An 18985-nucleotide genomic window follows, 5' to 3' on the forward strand; every position below is an offset into this window, starting at 1 on the left:
TGACCAAAGCAATCTTTTGTATGTGTGAGAACTAGGAACCTTCATGGACAACCATTTGTAGGAAGAAGAAAACAATTAACAGGTACCTGGCAACATTAGTGGAAATGGTTCCAGGCGAGAATAAAAAGGAGCAGAATGCCTTAAATCACCTAGGTATCACCAAGTCCAAAGATCTGCTTTAGATTCCAGGAGTGTTGGAGCTGTGTGCTGTCATCTATTGCCTAGTTCGGTATGTTCTAGAACATTAAAAAAACATTAACTAAACGAAGTACAAATGTGAATTTGTTAGCCATCTAACAGAATTAAAGTGGTACATTATGCTGAAGAATACTTAATTAACACGGTAAAAATTTGCAGGCAGCAAAAGCTCCACTAATGCATTTCTATTTTCAAATTATGGGCCACAGACCAAATACAAATGAGAGCTGCCTCAAACAGGCACAGTTCAGAATCTGCTGTCGTTTCTGAGCTATATAATCCTTCTGGGGATAATACCTTGAGATATTCTTTGAGTAGTTAAAAATGTATAGCTATCATTAGAGCCAGACTTGACAGTTTTGCTCTTCATGAAATAGCTCTTTCTAATGACAAAATTAGTTGCTTCTCTATTTCTAAAATTTTAATAACAATGGAAAACATGTCAGTGAAGAAAATTAAGAAATTATGTGGCAACATATCAATATAGGCATTTGATTATGAAGCCTGCTTCCTTCTAGTCTTACTTGCACTGCAACCATTTTTCTTCCTACAAAACAAATGTTGAAGCATTCCTCACAAACAGACATGGTCATTTGAGTTTGTATGCTTTTGGCTGGGTTAGATTAAATTTCTTCACAGTAATTTGCATGCTGCTATGTTTTGGATTTGTGCTGAAAACGGTGTTGACAACATACCAGTGTTTTAGTTATTGCTGAACAACACTTACACAGCACCAGGGCCACTTTTGCATCTCTCACCACCTCACCAGTGCTTAGGCTGGGAGTGCACAAGAAGCTGGGAAGGGACACAGCCAGGATATTTGACCCTAACTGACCAAAGGGATGTTCCACACCAAGTGGCATCATGCTCTGCAGTAAAAGCTAGAGGAAAGAGGAAGGAAGGGCAGGGTGGTATATTTGGAGTTATGGCACTTGTCTTCCCAAGTAATCGTGAGATGTGATGGAGTCCTGCTTTCCTGGAAATGGCTAAACCTGCTGGCGTTGGGAAGCAGAGAATGGATTCTTTCATTTGCATTGCTTGCAGATACAGATTCTGCTTTACCTAGTATACTGTCTTTATCTCAAGGCAAGAGCTTTTTCACTTTTATTCTTCCAATTCTCTCACCTGTCCTACTGCAGGGAAGTGAACGAGTGGTTGTGTGGTGCTGAGGCTGCCCATGGGAGTGAAACCACAACAGAGCTACAGCACTCAGCTGAACACATCTCCTATCTCTGACCACTGCATTTTTTCTTATAACTGAGTTGCTGCCTGGATTAGGTCTCTTCAAGCAATTTATAAAACTAGATTTCTGCATGAATTTGGGTATTACATGTGCACTTTAATATAAAAAAGCAGGATGAAATTTTGAAAATGGTATTCACTGCCTTATTCATAAATAGCCTCACAAACAAGGAGCTTGCCTCTTGTGCAGTATAATATTAAATCAGAAGGTGGAAAAGAGAGAGTGGCACAATGGATGTGAGTGGAATAATTTGGAAATATTACAGGGTCTTTTTATGCATGTTTACCAAATTTCTGTATAAATAAGTAATACAATTGGAGTGCTGAGTAATTTCAGGAGATTAGTGATAAATGGGCACAAGTTGATTATTCAAGATAAAGCTGAGGGTCATTATCCTCAGCTGGTCATTAATCCCCATGAAATGACTGGTATTGAGATAGTAATTACTACTATAATGAAAATAGGGTAAAAAAAGCAGCATGACATTATTCTTATGAAGCTGTCAGTTTCTAAAGAATTCATGTTTCTCTCATCACCCAATCAAGTTGCTTGAATTATTTTTAACTCTTTATACAGTTAATTTATTCTACTACAATATTCTTGTCATCACCTCACTTAAGGTTTGGTTTCCCATCTTATTTTCTTGGAATTTTAGAAGGACACAGCAAGGGGCAACAGTGATGGGAGAGAAAGACAATGCATATAAATTCCCCCAAATCAGAAAATAAATACAACATATTTTCAGAATTTTCTCTATAAATGTGTTCCACAGTGAAGTAGAAGATTGCATCATTACATTATCTAGCCAATTATTCTGCATTTAACCATGTCTTTAGCCATAGCACACACATTTGTTCTAAACCAAGATTCACCTTGTAGCCTTACAATATATGTAATGGATAATATCAATGTCAGATTGGTCAGAAAACATGAGGCAGTTTGGCCCTTAAACGAAAAGCATCTTTAAATATTTGCAATTTCTCAAATCAAGTTTGTGGTATTTTGATGTGCCTTCTAAGGACTTTGGAGCCCTTGAAGTTCTTTTCCTTCTCATTTCTACTACACAAGCTAGAGCCATATTATGAGCTGAAGGGAAGGCAATTTGTTTCCTGCTAGAAGCACTGTCATTCTGTTTCCACTGGGAAAGACCCACACGTGCTGCATCATTACAACTTAGAAAATTAAAAACCCAGTCTGAACTAAAAGCTTTTAACGTAACATAAGTAAGTTTAAAAATAGTATTGCCCGATATGTTGCTAAAGCAAGTAAGATACAGATATTCATTACTCTAAGTACTTTTTTCTACAGCTCCTCTGTGCACATTTTTCTAAGGGGATCGCAGGATAGCTACAGGATGGATTGAGGTTCTGCTGGAAAATTTGCAGTTGCTTCTGAAATATCTCACTGTATGTAAAAGAGAGGAAGTAGAGCCAGGCTCAAATCAGCTTTAGGCAAGAATGGCTGATGGGATGTTGCTATGAGGGCTGCAAACCAATTACTGTGTGATGGAATAAAACCAGGTAATGGTGAACACTGATAAGTGACTTGCAGTGCAGCTGAGGAAAGTGATCTGTTCTTCTAGCTTGCTCATGTTGTTTGGAGAGTTTGAGGTGAAGCCTAATGACTCTGTCTGCTAACCAAATGAATCATTCAATACTGGACAGCTATCAAACCTGGACTCTGGCTATTTGGGCAGAGTGTGAGCACCAAAAAATAAAAATTGCAGAAGTTCGGAAGGCTCTGAATGGCACTGAGAAGAACACACTTCAGAAAACACAGCAAGTTCTCTAGAAATTTAGACGTTTTTGACAGCCAAGGCTAAAGCCTGGTCTGTCATTTTCTGGAGGAAAGAATATAAGTTATTTGGGAGTAGAACCTTGTCTGGGAAACAATTAACATAATAGCAGCAGGGGAACCAAACATAATTATGCATCACAGCAAATAATAATATTCTAACTGGGTTTGCATGGACAAGTTTTGGTAGTGGAGAGCTACAGGAGTGGCCTCTCCAAGAAGCTGCCAGAAGCTTCCCCCATGTCTGACAGAGCCAATGCCTGCTGGCTCCAGGACTGCTGCTGGCCAAGGCTGAGCCAATTAGAGATGGTGATAATGCCTCTGTGATAACAGATTAAAAAGGAAAAAAAAATTGTTGTTCAGATTTAGTTGTGCTCAGAGAAGAGAAGGGTGAGAGGAATGTGAGAACAACAACTCTGCAGACACCAAGGTCAGTGGAGAAGGAGGGGCAGGAGCTGCTCTATGCAGCAGAGCTGAGATTCCCCTGCAGACCCTGGTGCAGCCCATGGTGAGGCAGCTGTGGAGGTCCATGGAGGTCCACGGGAGTGCAGAGGTCCCTTGCAGCCCATGGAGGAGACCCACACGGGAGAGGTGAATGCCTGAGAGAAGGCTGTGAAACCATGGGAGGCCTATGCTGTAACAGGCTCCTGGCAGGAATCTGCAGACCCTTGGAGAGAGGAGACCACACTGAAGAAGGTTTCCTGGAAGAACTTGTGATCCTGTGGGGGACCCACACTGCAGTAGGCTACTCTTGAAGGACTGCATCCCATGGAAAAGTGACCCATATTAGGGCAGTTTGAGAAGAACTGTATCCCATGGGAAGCACTCAGGCTGTAGAAATTTGTGGAGAACTGTCTCATGTGAGAGCAATCCCACAGCGGAGCAGGGGAAGGACTCCTCTCCCTGAACAGTGGCAGGAACAACCTGTGGTGAACTGACTGTAACCCCATTCCCTGTCTCTCTGCACCCCTTTGGGGGAGCAGGTAAAGCCAGGAAGGAGAGAGGGGAGTGGGGGAGGTATTTTTAAGATTTGTTTTGCTTCTCATTATCCTGCTCTGATTCTGATGGGTAATAAATTCAGCTAATATCCCCAAGTCGGGTCTGTTCTGCCTGTGACAGGAATTGGTGAGTGATGTCTCTTCCTATCCTTATCTCCATTCATGAACCTTCTGTTTTATTTTCTCTCCCCCACCCAGTTGTGGAGAGGAGTGACAGAGCAGCTGTGGTGGGTACCTGGCATTCAGCCACGGTCAATCCACCACAAAAAGCATAGTGAAAAAACAAGTTGCTGGTGACAGACCAACAATAGGGTTGCAGTAAGTCTGTCTTGTACCTGCCAGCTAAAGCCAGAACATGCTGTAGTGACACACGTGCAGTGGAGTCAGGCAAAATCTGCAACAGCAGTTATAGACATGCCATTAACAAACCTAAGCAATTAAAAAAACCCCAACAAAATCTAGAAACACACAGCTTCTAAGGAGATTCACACCTGTGAGGAGACTTCACTCCATTCCTCCAAAATTCACTCCAAAATCAATTTTGTTTTTTGCTAAAAATCCCATGAAGAAAACACAAATCAGCACCGATTGTGGATAACATATCCCAAGTGCTGCTAAAGAAATTTCGTGACTCAGAGGAAACAAAATCTGCTTTCCAATTTTCCTGTGCTCCTGTGAAAATCAAAGACAGCACATCCACCAATGTGATTAACGATGAATATCTCTGGCCTTCTCCAGACCTTACATTACATATGTGTTGAAATGTACTGCTAACTGTCACCTGGTGCCTTCTGCAGGATCGAGAAGAATTCCTTATACTGTGCTGTCATCCCATGTAGCTATGAAGGACAATTTTTTATGCCTCCCTTAAAATGACATTTTTAAAGATTTAGAATCTTAAGTTAGTTTTTCTGCAGAACAGCTACTCTCTAAGGAATTTCAGCAGAGCAGAAAAAAAGTTCTGAATAAATCAGGAAAAAAAGACAGTTAATTATTTCACTGCTGTTAGTCCCATGTGCATTTCTGTGGCACTCATATGTTGAAAGTATCAGCATATGTGCCTGCAATCTTGAAGTATGCTCTACATTTTAGCAATTACATTTACAGTAATAGGACACAAGGGAGTGAATGAAATTGTGCTAAGGGAAGTTCAGATTGGCCATGAGGAAAAGGTTCCTCACTGGAACTGTCTCCCCAGGTAAGTGATCACAGCACCAAGGAGTTCAAGGAGTCCGAGCTCAAGGAATAACTGGGTGAAGCTCTTGGTCATATGGCTTAGTGTTAGGAAGTCCTGTGAGGAGCAGGGAGTTGGACTCAACCCTTCCATGTCCTTTCAAAATGAGATACACTATCATTCTGATTTCCTTTAATAGATGCCTTATCTCTTAGTAGTTCTTATTGAAAAAACCACCAAAGTCCATATTCAGCATATTCACCTCCTTCGTTACAGTTAATTAAAGTAAGACACTTTTTCCTAGTCTGTAAGATAAATGCCTATAAAACTGCAACACATTTGTATATTTATAACATTATGTCTTTTTATTTTGTCTTTTTGGTTTTTTTCCATAAGTTGTGCGACGCTTTTTCTACAGCATCAAATTCTGGGAGATTGTCATGACGGCAAAAATTTTAAGATACTTGAAAACATTCATAAAGAAGTTTGTTAGATCACATGGATGAAAAAGTAATCTGTAAACATAATTCAAACACACCCTGAAGGTTTAAAGACTGAACTATTATTTTATTTTGGGAGTGTTGAATCATGATTTTCAATACTTTGAGCTGGCAGCTGCAAGACACTTGCAAGCTGAAATACCAGTTTAATGAGTAGCCTATAGACTACCATCAGAAATTTTTCGAGCTTGAATCATACCAAAAATCTTGCAAAGATAAAAAATAACTAAAAAATACTGCTGAGGAACCATGAACCATTCTTAAAACCTCTTAACAATTACAATGTGGAGGGCAAGGGGCTGGGAGGGTTTATGTTTGTTTATTTGTTTGGTTTAGAAAACCTAACTGCAGTCTCCCAGACTTTAAAATGGTGAGTAATGTAAAGACAAGAATAGACTTACTTAATTGAAGCAGTTAATATTAAATAATATTTGAGATGATAAATAATAGGATATCAGGTGAAAAACATGAAAAAATATATAGTAAATATATTTTATTTCTTGTGTCAAAATTTTCCTGCAGAAAAAGATATACCATCTTGAGGACAAAGCATTTGCCTAGTTTCAAAGACCACATCATCCCCTGCACTTTTGTACTAGTAAACACTTATACTGGCTTTTGTGCTGTACTCAAACATTTTGCCAAAGATATCAGCTTTGTCCTTTAAACCTTGTAATGGTAGAGTGTTAAATAAAATATTCTTCTATGTAATTAACCTTTTGTTCAGATCTGAGTTTATGTGGGAAAAAAATGTGAGGAAATTACTGCCACACTTGTACGACTCTTTCATCTGAATGAAGAAAACAGATGAGGCCAAAAAAAGCTGCTTAGATTAGCTAATATGTCCCACATACATTTCATCCAGTCCATGCATCCATTTATTATAATAAACCACAATCTGCACCAAGTTCAAAGTGAATTGCAGTCAATAAACAGGAAGATGATACATTTGGGTTTAGCACTTCATAATTAACCTTTTTTTTTCTTAAATTGACTAGATTGACCTGTAAGAAGAGAAACTGTAATAACCACTTTCCTCTAGAACCTCTTCAATTAGAGTCTATGATGCAAAAGAACTTAATTTCAGTGAATTATGTTCATTAAGAGTAATAAATGAATACATATAGGTAAATATACAGCTTCCCTGCAACTGCTCATATGTCATCCCTTCTGCCATGCCAGAAGTGCCAAGAATTCCTTCAAGTAAAAGGCAAGTAATGTTATACTACTGAATTTGGAATCTGTGCTCCCTTATCAGTTTCTCAGCAATGCCACTTCAAACATAATGACAAGACAGAAGCTTCACAATCAGTAACTCCCACTGAGCACAATGACCCCCTGAAAAGGTGGAGTCATTTTATGGCACGATATGAACATTTGGCACGCACACATTATGGAGGTATTCTAACTAATGAAAAATAATTTAAAGACTTAATGTAATAGAACTCAGAAATGCAACTTTCTTATTTTTTCCCACTTATAGTGGAAATTTACGGTGGAAAGGGCACACAGCCAGCAGCAATTTGTGAGGACAAAAGTATTGTCTGCAGGTTAAGAGATTCAAAAATTACAGATAATGAGCATATCAACAAATTGCATTATCGTCTCCAGGAACAAAATAATGCTCATATTTAAAGGGATTGTTAGGGACTCATTTCCTACTCCAATGTCACCCTTGACACCTAGTATTAATTCTGGTTTTTGCAATAAGCTGTGGAACGGACACACTATTTTCAACACAGACCATCAAAACTAGAGTTTCTCACTCTTCTTTCTGGCACCACAGATTTTAATGTTACTGTATCCTCTAGTCCATGGATTGCAACACAGTTATTTTCTGTATTTAGAAGAATATAAATGGCACAATTACCAAAATACAGGCTGCATGTTTCCCTTATACCCACTGCACAAAAAAACACATGATGAAAAAAGTCTCTGAACTAGGAATTGTAGTTCCCCACCCTGGGTGATGCCATAGCTGGCAGGTTTGATTTTACAAGGTGTTTATGATTTGTCTAGCTGAGTACCACTAGTCCAAAGTAGAATTGACATATATGTTGATAAATTTTCTAAAGTATATATACATACATACATATATATATATATATGTGTGTGTGTGTGTATAATTCCCTCCTCAAGTTCATATGGTTTGATCTAGCTGTGTAATTAAATCAACCCATTACAACTATTTCAAACATGACAAAAGAAAAATATAAGGGTTTAAATATAGTTGATTTAAAAATCATACACAAGGACAGGTAAATCTTTAGTATGACATTTTCAGTTACAAACATTTCTATTAATTTTCAGGGAGGAATCATAAATTATTTGCATCTGTGATATTTCTTTATAATTTCAAAGTGTACTCTCTTCAATCAGTAGAAAGTTCCAGCAGTGCTGAACTGTGCATCTTACCAGGAATTAAACAAAACAAAACCCAACCAACTAAGAACCCTAAAGTAAAAACAAACAAACACCCCCCGTCCCTCAGAAAATCAGTATGGTCAACATAACTTTATTGTCCTTAAAGACTGATCTTAGAGTAGCTTTGATACCATACATTTTATTAGAAAAATATATGCCACTACAGAAGTTTATGATGCTTTGTTTACCTTTTTTATCACCTGGAAGCAACACATGTCCACCTGAAGAAAGATGTACCCCATGCCAATCTGCTGGAAAGATAATAAATTCAGCAGCATCTAGGGAAAAAAAAAAAAAGACACCAAAAAAATAAAGACACCTGAAAAGCACCTCCTTCTCATTTGCCAAAACTTCAGACTTCTAGAAGCCAGTTCACACTTTCTTATGTTTCCCAGCGCAATTAGAAGCCAAAAGAAATGTCAGTACTTTTTAGATTAATGAAAAAGTGGTGAACACAATTCTGAGCATCCTAACTTTTTCTCTCCAGAAACACTGAATATTGCATGCTGCACTTAGTGTAAAGCACTGAATTTTTCAGATTATCTGAAAAAATGTCACAAACTACACATTTGTGTGAAAATAAAGAGGAAAGTGTATTCTCTTGAACCTATGAGAGAAACAGCTGATTACTCTGGTTTTTAAAACTGTGGCTTCAAGTGAAATTGTTAGCTGATATTCAAGTGGTATAATTCCCATTAGAGGAATTCCAGCACTTTTGAAATCTGAAAGTCAGTTCAGCTACTTGATTATATGAGCAATGATACTGACATTAAACTTAAAAGCATCTAGTTTTGAAAATATACCCTGGTAACAACTCTAATGGAACCACCTTCATGTACAGAAGAGAAATCTCAGTTATACATTTCTGCAGCATGATAACACTTTTACAGTTACAGAAACAGAAGAATCTCTGTTGTTGGAAGATCTTTACCCCACCACTGATCAGTGGAGGAATTTTTTTGTCTGTACTTCTTATTACGTTTTCTAACTTGGTGTAGTTAAAACCCCCTTATTTTAAAATTTTATTTCCAGAAATCATACAACATCATAACAACATTTGCTGTAAGAATTCATCATCATTCTTTTCTCTATTTAGGTTCCTCCCATTACCTCCAAATGATATCCAAATGATATTTCCTTCAAGGTAGAATGCCCAGAATTGCATTCAACATTTCAAGCACTTTCAATTTACTACAATTTACTTTTTAAATAGAGTAGTTATTCCCTTTAAATTCAATAGTTTTGAAGCTAACACAATTTTACAGTTGATAACATTCACAAATAATTTCCTTTATTTCTGAACACCTGAAAATTAGGTTAATTTTATAATAAACACTTCCTTTTTCTTACCATATTTTTGGGCATTCGTTTCTGAAAACATCAACTCAATACATAATGAGCAGGTATTTCTTAGATTTAATGTTATGGCTGAAATACAGGAATTGTTTAATGTAAATCACAACTTGATTTACAGGACAGCATGAAACTGCTAGCTCAGAAAGAAGCATCTTTAGCTACCTTTCTAATGCACTAATACCAATGTGCCACCTTCCAGGAAGTTTTAGCACCTCAGGTTAATTGTTACAAAAGCAAAGGAAGGATCCAGCATTTGGGATCAGTCTGTTTCATGGCAAACAATGACACAGAACATTACATAATTCAGTGGAAGTAGGTGATAATCAAATTAAGTTACAGAGGGAGAATTATGTGAAGGATAATAAGTCACCTTAGTCATCAGATTTTTGGTACAATAATAAATCTAATAACTACTTTATCATCAATTCATAAATGAAATATCTTAGCTTCAGTCTCCTACAGTACAGAGATGCCAAGGAAGTAAAGTTCAAATCCTTTGCTGATTGCAATCCTCTCAGGAGATTCTGAAGAAAAATTTAGAAATTCTGATATTAGTCCTTAGATCTTTCTCTGTTGGAAAGCATCCAGCATGTCACTGGAAAACATGCAAGAATGCTTTTTCAGTCAGGCCATTCTTACGAATATGCAGTACTTTTAAACTGATGACATTACAACGTTGCTGACACACTGTGCAACAGCAGGACAAGGTATGTTGTATTCAAGGTACTCTGGGATGCTGCTCTCTTAAGATTAATGGTTTAAGTAGGAATACAGTCCAAAATATGACAAATGTTAAGGAACTATTAACAAATCAAGCAAAGCTTGCATAAATTAAGATCTTATATAATCTCTAGTTACGTTGCCTCTCCTCTTGTCTTTTTGAGCTCTGATGAGATGAAATCTGGTTTTATATCTTAGAAGCTAGCAGGTCCTTTCCATTTACAGAAAGAGTTCTAATGACAAGATACAAAATTAAAACCAACCTGCAAAACTTCACACTTAAGGAGACTCCATATTTTCCAAATATAGGATAGTTTGAGAATATTTCAAATATTTCCTTTTGAAAACGGACTCTTTTATTTTTGTGATACTAATATCAACAGAATGATTGAATGGAAAGAGAGACAAACTTGACCACAAGTAGTAAATGGTGATTTTTTTGATTTCTGATTTCAGTTTACAAGGATTGTTCTGCTGGCTGAAAAGGGACTTGAATCTCTCAATGATTCTGCTTTTCAAGTTGCATTGCACAACTGGACGAAGCTACATGAAACAAAGAAATACACTTTCACCATTCAGTTACACCTGCCATAAAAATGACCCATTCAGAAGTGCCATTACTGAGAAATGTAGCTACCCTGCAAAAAGAAACATGGATGTCTAATGGCATGTGATAAACAAGAGTACAAGACTTGATTTAATTGCACATTATAATAAGGCTCCTTTGTTTGCCTGTTCTGTTAGGCTTAGCTTGCCATGTAACTCAGCTCCTCTAATCTTGAAGCTAAACATCATTATTAGCCTAACACTGGTAATACCAGATTTGCCTCCCTGATCAAAGTGCTAGTATTTCTACAGAGGAAGCACATAGAACATTACACTAGATTTCATGTTGGCTATAATGAATCACTCCATCTGAAATTAATAAAGAAAATTAGACCTTCATTGAACATGCATAGAATGGCTTCAATGGCCTCTTTTAAGGTCCTTATGGGTCTTAATACAATTCAGAGCACCCCTTTTGCTCTAAGCTTCCTGAGGGATGTAATTTACCTTTCACTTGTTTAGAAAGCACAACTGATTTTATATTCTTTTTCTTCCTGTATCCTTTTGGTTGAAAAAGAACACATCCTTCATCTATATTTAGAAAAAAAACCCAAAAACTCAAAAAACCCACAAATAATGTACTTAAAGTCTTCAATAAAGACTTTAAAATAATTTTTCCTTTAAAATAATTTTTACATTCCAACAGCAAATGTACAGTTTCAGCTGTTGGTAACTGCAATGACATCAACCCAGTCTGACAATAATTCTATGGCATGTTATTACCCTTTTGAATTTATCTTCTGTGACGTGTCTGCATAGTTGCTTATACCTGCAGACACTGTTTGAAAAACGATTATTTTCTACCATTTATAATCATTTCATTGATGTAAATTCATGATGTACCACTCAACTGAATTCAGGAAACTTTTTGACTTAGGGAGGGGTTGACCACTAATGAGCCACGTTCAAGCACTGCCATAGCAGACATTATAGAGACATTTATCCCACTGGAACAAATTCCTGCTCTTAGACAGCTATAAATCCAGAATGGTTTTATTGGCCTCACAGGAGTCCTGATTGGCTCTGACAAAGCAGGGATCAAAGTCACATGCTAAGCACAAAAGACTTCTCCAGTCAGCTGCTGGCATGCAGAGATTTTTTATTTTTTTTTCTTACAGACAGATACTACTCTTTTCCCATGCAGATAAGGCTTTACACATGTGCTTTAAGTCAGAAGTTGAATGTTCCTTAGCCTATGAGAGAGTAAAAAAAATGATGCCTTAGGAAAGGCTGACAACATATTCTATGGATTACATACCACTGCAGTGTGCAGTTAATGTACCATGGGGATACTGGAATATTCTGAAGCAGAAATGGTAAAGAACAAATCCAGTGCTTGAAAAACTTGGAGTTGCCTCAGGCACTAGTGTTCAATTTTAGCTTTTATTTTAATGAAATCAGTTGTCAGATCAGTTAAAAAATAAAATAAAAAAAAGGGCCAAGGATTTAAATAATGCTTTTTAAAAAGCTTTCCCTTACATTGTTTTCCAGAGATCACTCTGATTCTTGTTCCCATGGAAACAGGGAAGGCTGCTGGCAGCCAAGAACTAACAGGCAAGAACTCTTCCTTGCAAACTTCAGTTTAGAACTGTCAGCTGGAATATGTAAGAGTTTGAGAAAACAGCTATGTACTATAAAAAATACTTGACCTTAGATTTGTAAAAACATAAACAAGTGCAAGGGAGGCATCTGGAACATAGAAACAAGTACAGGTATGGATTCCGGTTTCTCTGAAATCAGAGAAAAGCTGTTGATACTGCTTCAGTGGTCAATTCTGAGTCAGTTTTTGAGTTGCTGAAAGTTCTCAGATCTTGAGCATCTGCACTAGAATAATTCATATTAATTAGTAAGCCACTTGAGAAAACCTTCTTCAACAGAGAGGATAGGCTCACTAATGAGCACCTTGGACATGCTCCTAAAATACCATGTAAAAACTGAACTGCCTCATTTCTGCTGATAGGAGAAGGATATAATTTCCAATTATTTTAAATAATGTTTGTTTCCTTTGTCTCTGATAATTTAATTATTGTATTACCTGTTTTAATAAGCTTGAGAACTAATAAGAAAAAAACCAAAAGAGAGAGATGTAAAGCACACCAAGTTCAGTTATGTTATTGTGTTCTGAACAAAACCAAACAAATTTGGCTGCTCAATCTCAAAAGCCCTGAGGTGATAAACATCACATCCCAAATGTAAACACTTCATTTTGGAAAATAAAAAGCTATTTACTTAACAATAGCAAATTTTTCAAATAGCTGCATGGTAGCCATCTTTCTGCAGAATAAAGAGGTTCCAATCACATTTTTAGGTGAGAATTCAAGGCAGCTTTTGTATCAGCTCAGCTCCATTTTTGTTTTGAAATCAACATGAAATAACCTCAACTCTCTCTAACTATGTAACAGATGAACTTAGTTTTGAAACAAGTCTTAAATTTGAAAAATATCTGACATTTCAAAATAGTTAACATATTCAGTATTTCATCTATTGCACTACAAATCCCAAGATAGTATTACTATGTACTGATAATTAAAATAAAATTTCAAAGTTATTTCAAGACTATTACTACAGAGGAAAGCATTTTATTAACTCTCCAGGTCAGCATATGATATTGTCACCTTAAGTAGTCATATAGCTGGTATGACAGAATGTTGTAAAAATACTTTACTGTACAATCAATTTTTCTGAGGTGAGCTACAGCTTTTTTTTTTTTCTTCATATGACTCAATTATTGCCATCCTCCACATACTAATATTCAAAGTTAGTCTTTATTTTAATGATATATTTTTAAAGCATCCTGCCATCTGCAAAAATGTCAAGTTCTGTTGTTTTTAAAGAACAGTAACTAAATTAGCAGCACTTTGCAGTAACATCATTTTGACAACAGCAAATGACTAAAAAGTACAGAATGTCAGAAGCAACAGTAATGCATACTTGAGTGCTGAAGATAATTTTGTGCAGCTGAACAAGAATCTGCTGAACAGGGTCACTGATCTGATGCACCTTCCTTTGTGATACAGCAATTCCTGCCAACGCTGTAGATGGCAAGAGTGAAATCAGGAGGGCAGCTCATTTTGTTGCCTTAGCACATTAACAGCATACAATGTTTAAAACTTGTAAATGTAAATACCAAGTTGAAATGCTTGACTTGTTTTCCTAATAATGCTGGGAACAAAAAAAAGGATAATCTAAAATGTTAAAAATTTAGACAATGTAGGTGACAATTTAGACAATGTGTTTCAAAAGAAAATCGCTTCCTCTGAATCACTAAATTACTCCATGAGAAGCAGTATTAATGTACCTCAACAACTGTTAAAATTTTGTCACATTTATTCAAAAGGATAAATATATGACAAACATAATTTTATTAACTGATTTTTTTACTAGACTAACACAATATATTTTTAATGTATTTTGATGTTATTGAATTTATTTTCATTCTACCCTAAACATTATAATAATATATCTGACATAGATTATTTCAATGAGGTAAATCCATTCTTTAGAATTTTTAATCTTGTTTATTAAAGTCATACACATTGTCAGGCCCAGAGATTAAATAAAAGTTTATCAGCAGACTTCCACTATAAAACACTTAGTACATTACAAAAGAACATTAGTTCACAAAATAATCTTTCCAAGTTGACCGTTACACCTCGGAGCTAAGTGAAGAGCTTTGGCCAAAGTACTGAACTTCAGCCAGCAGCCCTGTACCTCTCCTAAATACAATTTTCTCTGAACCACAGTTCAGAGACTAATTTAGATATTCTAACATTTACTCTCACAGAAACACCCTGAGGATCATCAAGTCTTTTCTATAAATTTACAACCACAGAAATTTTTTTTTTTCCTCGATGTGATCTTATGTCAAGATTAAAAATTCTACTGAGAGGGTGATGAAATCCAAATACCAACATTAACTAGTCCACAACAGAACTATTACCACTTTTTTACAGATAAATTTCTGTGCTAGCTACTTTAATAAGAAGAAAGATATTCACAAATATTAGTGTCTAAAATCATCCAGATCTAAATTATGCTCTCCAGAAATAAAGCAATACAGATAAACATCCTTCTCTACCACAGGGAGACACATTTCTAGTAGGATCAAGAAGACAACATCATTGATATTGCTGGGTTTTTTTGTTGCACTGCCTTTTTGCAGATGTCTTGAGAAAGCCAAATGAAATTCAGTTTGACATATTTTTCCCTAAGTCTTCTCTTAATAATCAGTAAGAGGAGAAGAAGTTTTGCACTTCCTCTGAGTCACTTAAAGAAGAATTTATTTACATTGGTTCTGCTCAAGGTGACAGTGGAGGCCATGCTATAATAATCCAAAATATATGCTACCAGAAGAACAATTTTGATTTACTTCTTTTTGCTTCATTTTCTCATCTCTACCAACTGTTTTAATACTGCTATATTCAAGGCCCAAAAGAACCCAGTGTGGTCTTGCCATTGTAGCCTTAAAATCTTCAGTTATTTTAAGGACACTCATAAAGCCTTTATTTCTTTGACATGTTCCCTTTTCCACTGCTCCCTCTTCTGTGGTATTTGTCTCCTCTTTTCCTGTCAATGGCTTGTATTACAAACCAAAAGTAAATCAATCAGGGACTTTCTTTTTGTAGGTTTTAAATTTATTTTTTTCTGAATAGAAATATGTTTAGAATGATAACAGCAAACAGCAAAGACTAAGAAGTATATAATTTGGATTTCTCTGTTATTCAACTTATGGAGCTTTTTCTCTTTTCTAGTATGACAGCAATATGACTTAAAAGTCTAGGAGGACCAGATTTAATGTCTACTTGTAGCATCTGTGTCCTTCAAAGACTTTAGGAGTTCCCATGAAGTCCATACACTCCAGACCACTCCAAGTTCCTTGTTTGGTTGGTTTGTTTTTTTTAAATACAGAAGTACGGCATTATTTGGAAGATGAAGGTTCATGTGTGAATAGACTGCTGAAGACTTGACCAAAGCTTTTAAGACTTTTATCCAAAAGGAAAACATCACTTGCAAAAGATAATGGATTTACTCAATTTACTCACAGAACTGAAAATATCAACAAAGGCTAAAGTATTTTTCTGTAGATCATTATAGCTTGCAGACATTATGTTTAAACTGAGTTGTTATTATTATATGGTACCCTTTAGCAAACAGCATTGAAACTACAGAAGGTTGAGATCAAATTTGGTTTGTACTCTATAACTGAAATTCTTAATACAGTTTTTATATTAAAAGCTGTAAAATAGAACTTAGTACAGACAAAAAGCACTTTTTTTATGGAGATCAATATCTTAACTGATCAAAATAACTTTATTTCAGATATTATTTAACTCAGACAATATGCATTCTGAAATCACAGCTTCACAGGGTGTGAAGCTTCTCAGTAAAAGGAAAAGTACTTCAAATGGAAAATTTGCTTCATCAATCATGATGCATAAATACATGATAATTTGAAAGGGCTGTATGAAATATTCATTTTACAGGAGAATTTCCCATTTCATTCTGCAGAAGTTTAGCTGGGATAATGACAATTAATATGAGATCTTACTGATTCACTATTGGAATTCATACTTTTAAGAAGTACCTTAATGATACTTCAGATAACATATTTATATGTAAAATGTAATTATCTCTTTTTCTAACATTTAAAAATACAATTATAAATAAAACCATGATGTTTCACATTGCAAAGAGCTACAACTTGTAGACTATGAAACTGCCATCTCATCATGAACAAACACTTGATTTTCTTAGTGTGGGAACCGTGGGTGAGTGAAGGTACTCTTAAAAACAGATCAATAGGCAATAAAGAGGAAGAAATACAAGAGGAAACACTCTATATGCAACAAGAGAATAATGTAATCATGTTCAAAAACTTGAAAATTGTTGGGTTTAATTTAACTCAAAGTTTGAATTTCTTGCAAGTACAAAATTACCTGATCACAGTCTTGATCCAGAGCCATCAACATAATCCATCGTTATTAAAAAAAAAAGTTTTAATTGTGTTTGACATCAACAATTGTAGAGAAAATATCAGTATTCCCTGACTCCTTCTCATGTTTCCTCTAAAGGAAATCTGTCCACATTCACTAGATTACAACTGTGCATTTTTAAAGGCTGGTTTACTATGCATGTCTAAAATAGAATGCCTTTTACTAAATAAATGTTTCTTTCCTTGGTCAGTACAAGTGGGGAAAAAATTGGTATTACAACACCAGGATCGCAATATCTCAATGTCAGAAATATAGGTCTACATGTTTCAGTGCTAGATCCTTCTCTAAACTCTGGACAAATACTTTCCTAGCCTGCAGATTTCACTAGCTGAGATAAGCAATAACAAATGGGCACAGACACCAGGGAACTGAAATAACAAACACGATGTCCTGATGGATGACAGCCGCGATAGCCCAAGTACAGTAAGAATTTTTATCTATTTTTGTGGCAGTAGGGAAAACTACAGTTTCAAGGAGTAGTTACAAATTAAGACAAGGAAATAGTTTAGCTGATGATTATGTGAGGGGTAGAGATTTGTATAGCAGTGAATTTCTACAAAGAGAAAGAAAATGTACCTTCTTCAACACTCAAGCATGGGGAGGCTGCAACAGGACTGCAAGCACGGGGAGGACTGCAAAAGATGTAAGGTTAGGAAGGGATAAATGGCAGAGTGGATGGTGTCATGCTAAGAGACATTCTGAAAGCAAAAATAAAATATTGCACTTGACTAAGACAGGTTCTGTGGAGAAACACAGGAAAAGAATCAATGCTGTCATTATAAATACTTACCTGGCTAAGTCAAAGGTAAAATAAAAAAATTGTTTGGGAGGTAGATGCAGCCAAGAGTGATTTTGAGAGTCTTTTTTCCAGATATGGAAGAAAAGCAGGAATGAAGAAACAATTAACAGCATTTCTGAATAAGGGTGGTGCCAAAGTGATCGGAAAAAATAATGGTTAAGAATGTGTTTGATGCATTACTGAAGAAACAGAAGAAAAAGGAAGATCTTTAGAAGAGGGGTGGTATGACATATTCTGCTTCTGTTTGTTTCCTTTTTGAAGAAATGAGGCCTCCAAAATGCAAGAAATGGGTGTTTATGAAAGACCAGAGGAGTTCAAAGGGACAAGATACTACTCTGCACTACTACAACATACTCTAAACTATCAAATACACAAGCACCATTTCCTATGGAAAAAAATCTGTTTAAAAATATAAAACCAGAATTTGGATAATCAGCTGATGCCAGTTTAGTTTTCAGTAGCAAGGTCCATTGTTAAAATTATTTTTCATGTAAAGCTTTTGTGTGCAAACACCCTCTAACAATATCCTCAAGCAGAATTAGTGTCCTAGGCTGAGGTAAAAAGAAGCCGTAAAGATAGCCAAGGATGTGTTTCACAAGGAACTTGAGGAACTGTTCCACTTTGAAACAACCAACTGGAATTGATAGCAGCAATGATCAAGTACATTTAAATCATAAATTACACCTACCTTATCTGAGGCTGTCTTTCAGAAGCACTAAAACTTTGTTTAATTATACCTGAAACAAACAGCATTAAACAAACTCCAAACCCCCACTTGACTATCAAGTTGCTGTTTGATGTATCAAAAATTTGCTCGCATCATAACAAAAATCTCAGCTTGACAGAGTATCTTAATAAATTATGTCAGAAAATTGTTACAGAAAGTAACAACATAGGCTGACTAGATGTCCACAGAATATGTACCTGGATATGCATTAAATTGTTACAGTTACTGCTAGCACTATAGCCACAACATTGTCTCTAGTTTGGATAAAGAGATGGAATATTTGCCCATGTTCTTAGAGGTTCACTAGATATTTACTGCCACCATTCCATTAGGTGGCTATCTATATGCAATAACGCATGCATTTCTTCTTAAATAATCCTACTGAAGCCAAGACCTTGAAGACAGAAGTATGACCAGTTATTGGGCCAACATCTAATCAGCAATAAAACAATG

The 18985-nt window shown here is 36.0% G+C and overlaps 1 protein-coding gene across 1 annotated transcript in view; it reads right to left on the reverse strand.

Annotated features, from left to right (window-relative positions):
• Nucleotides 1-6901: 6901 nt before the first annotated feature.
• The window catches only part of NEK10 (NIMA related kinase 10), an 87731-nt gene continuing 75647 nt past the window's right edge, over nt 6902-18985 (reverse strand). The window contains 7 exon segments of the mRNA XM_064388254.1: nt 6902-6983; nt 7059-7104; nt 8520-8609; nt 10818-10950; nt 13945-14045; nt 16950-16987; nt 18494-18542. Coding sequence (XP_064244324.1) covers nt 6902-6983; nt 7059-7104; nt 8520-8609; nt 10818-10950; nt 13945-14045; nt 16950-16987; nt 18494-18542 — 539 coding nt within the window.

This window comes from Passer domesticus, chromosome 1, assembly GCF_036417665.1.
Source record: "Passer domesticus isolate bPasDom1 chromosome 1, bPasDom1.hap1, whole genome shotgun sequence".
Lineage (NCBI taxonomy): Eukaryota > Metazoa > Chordata > Aves > Passeriformes > Passeridae > Passer > Passer domesticus.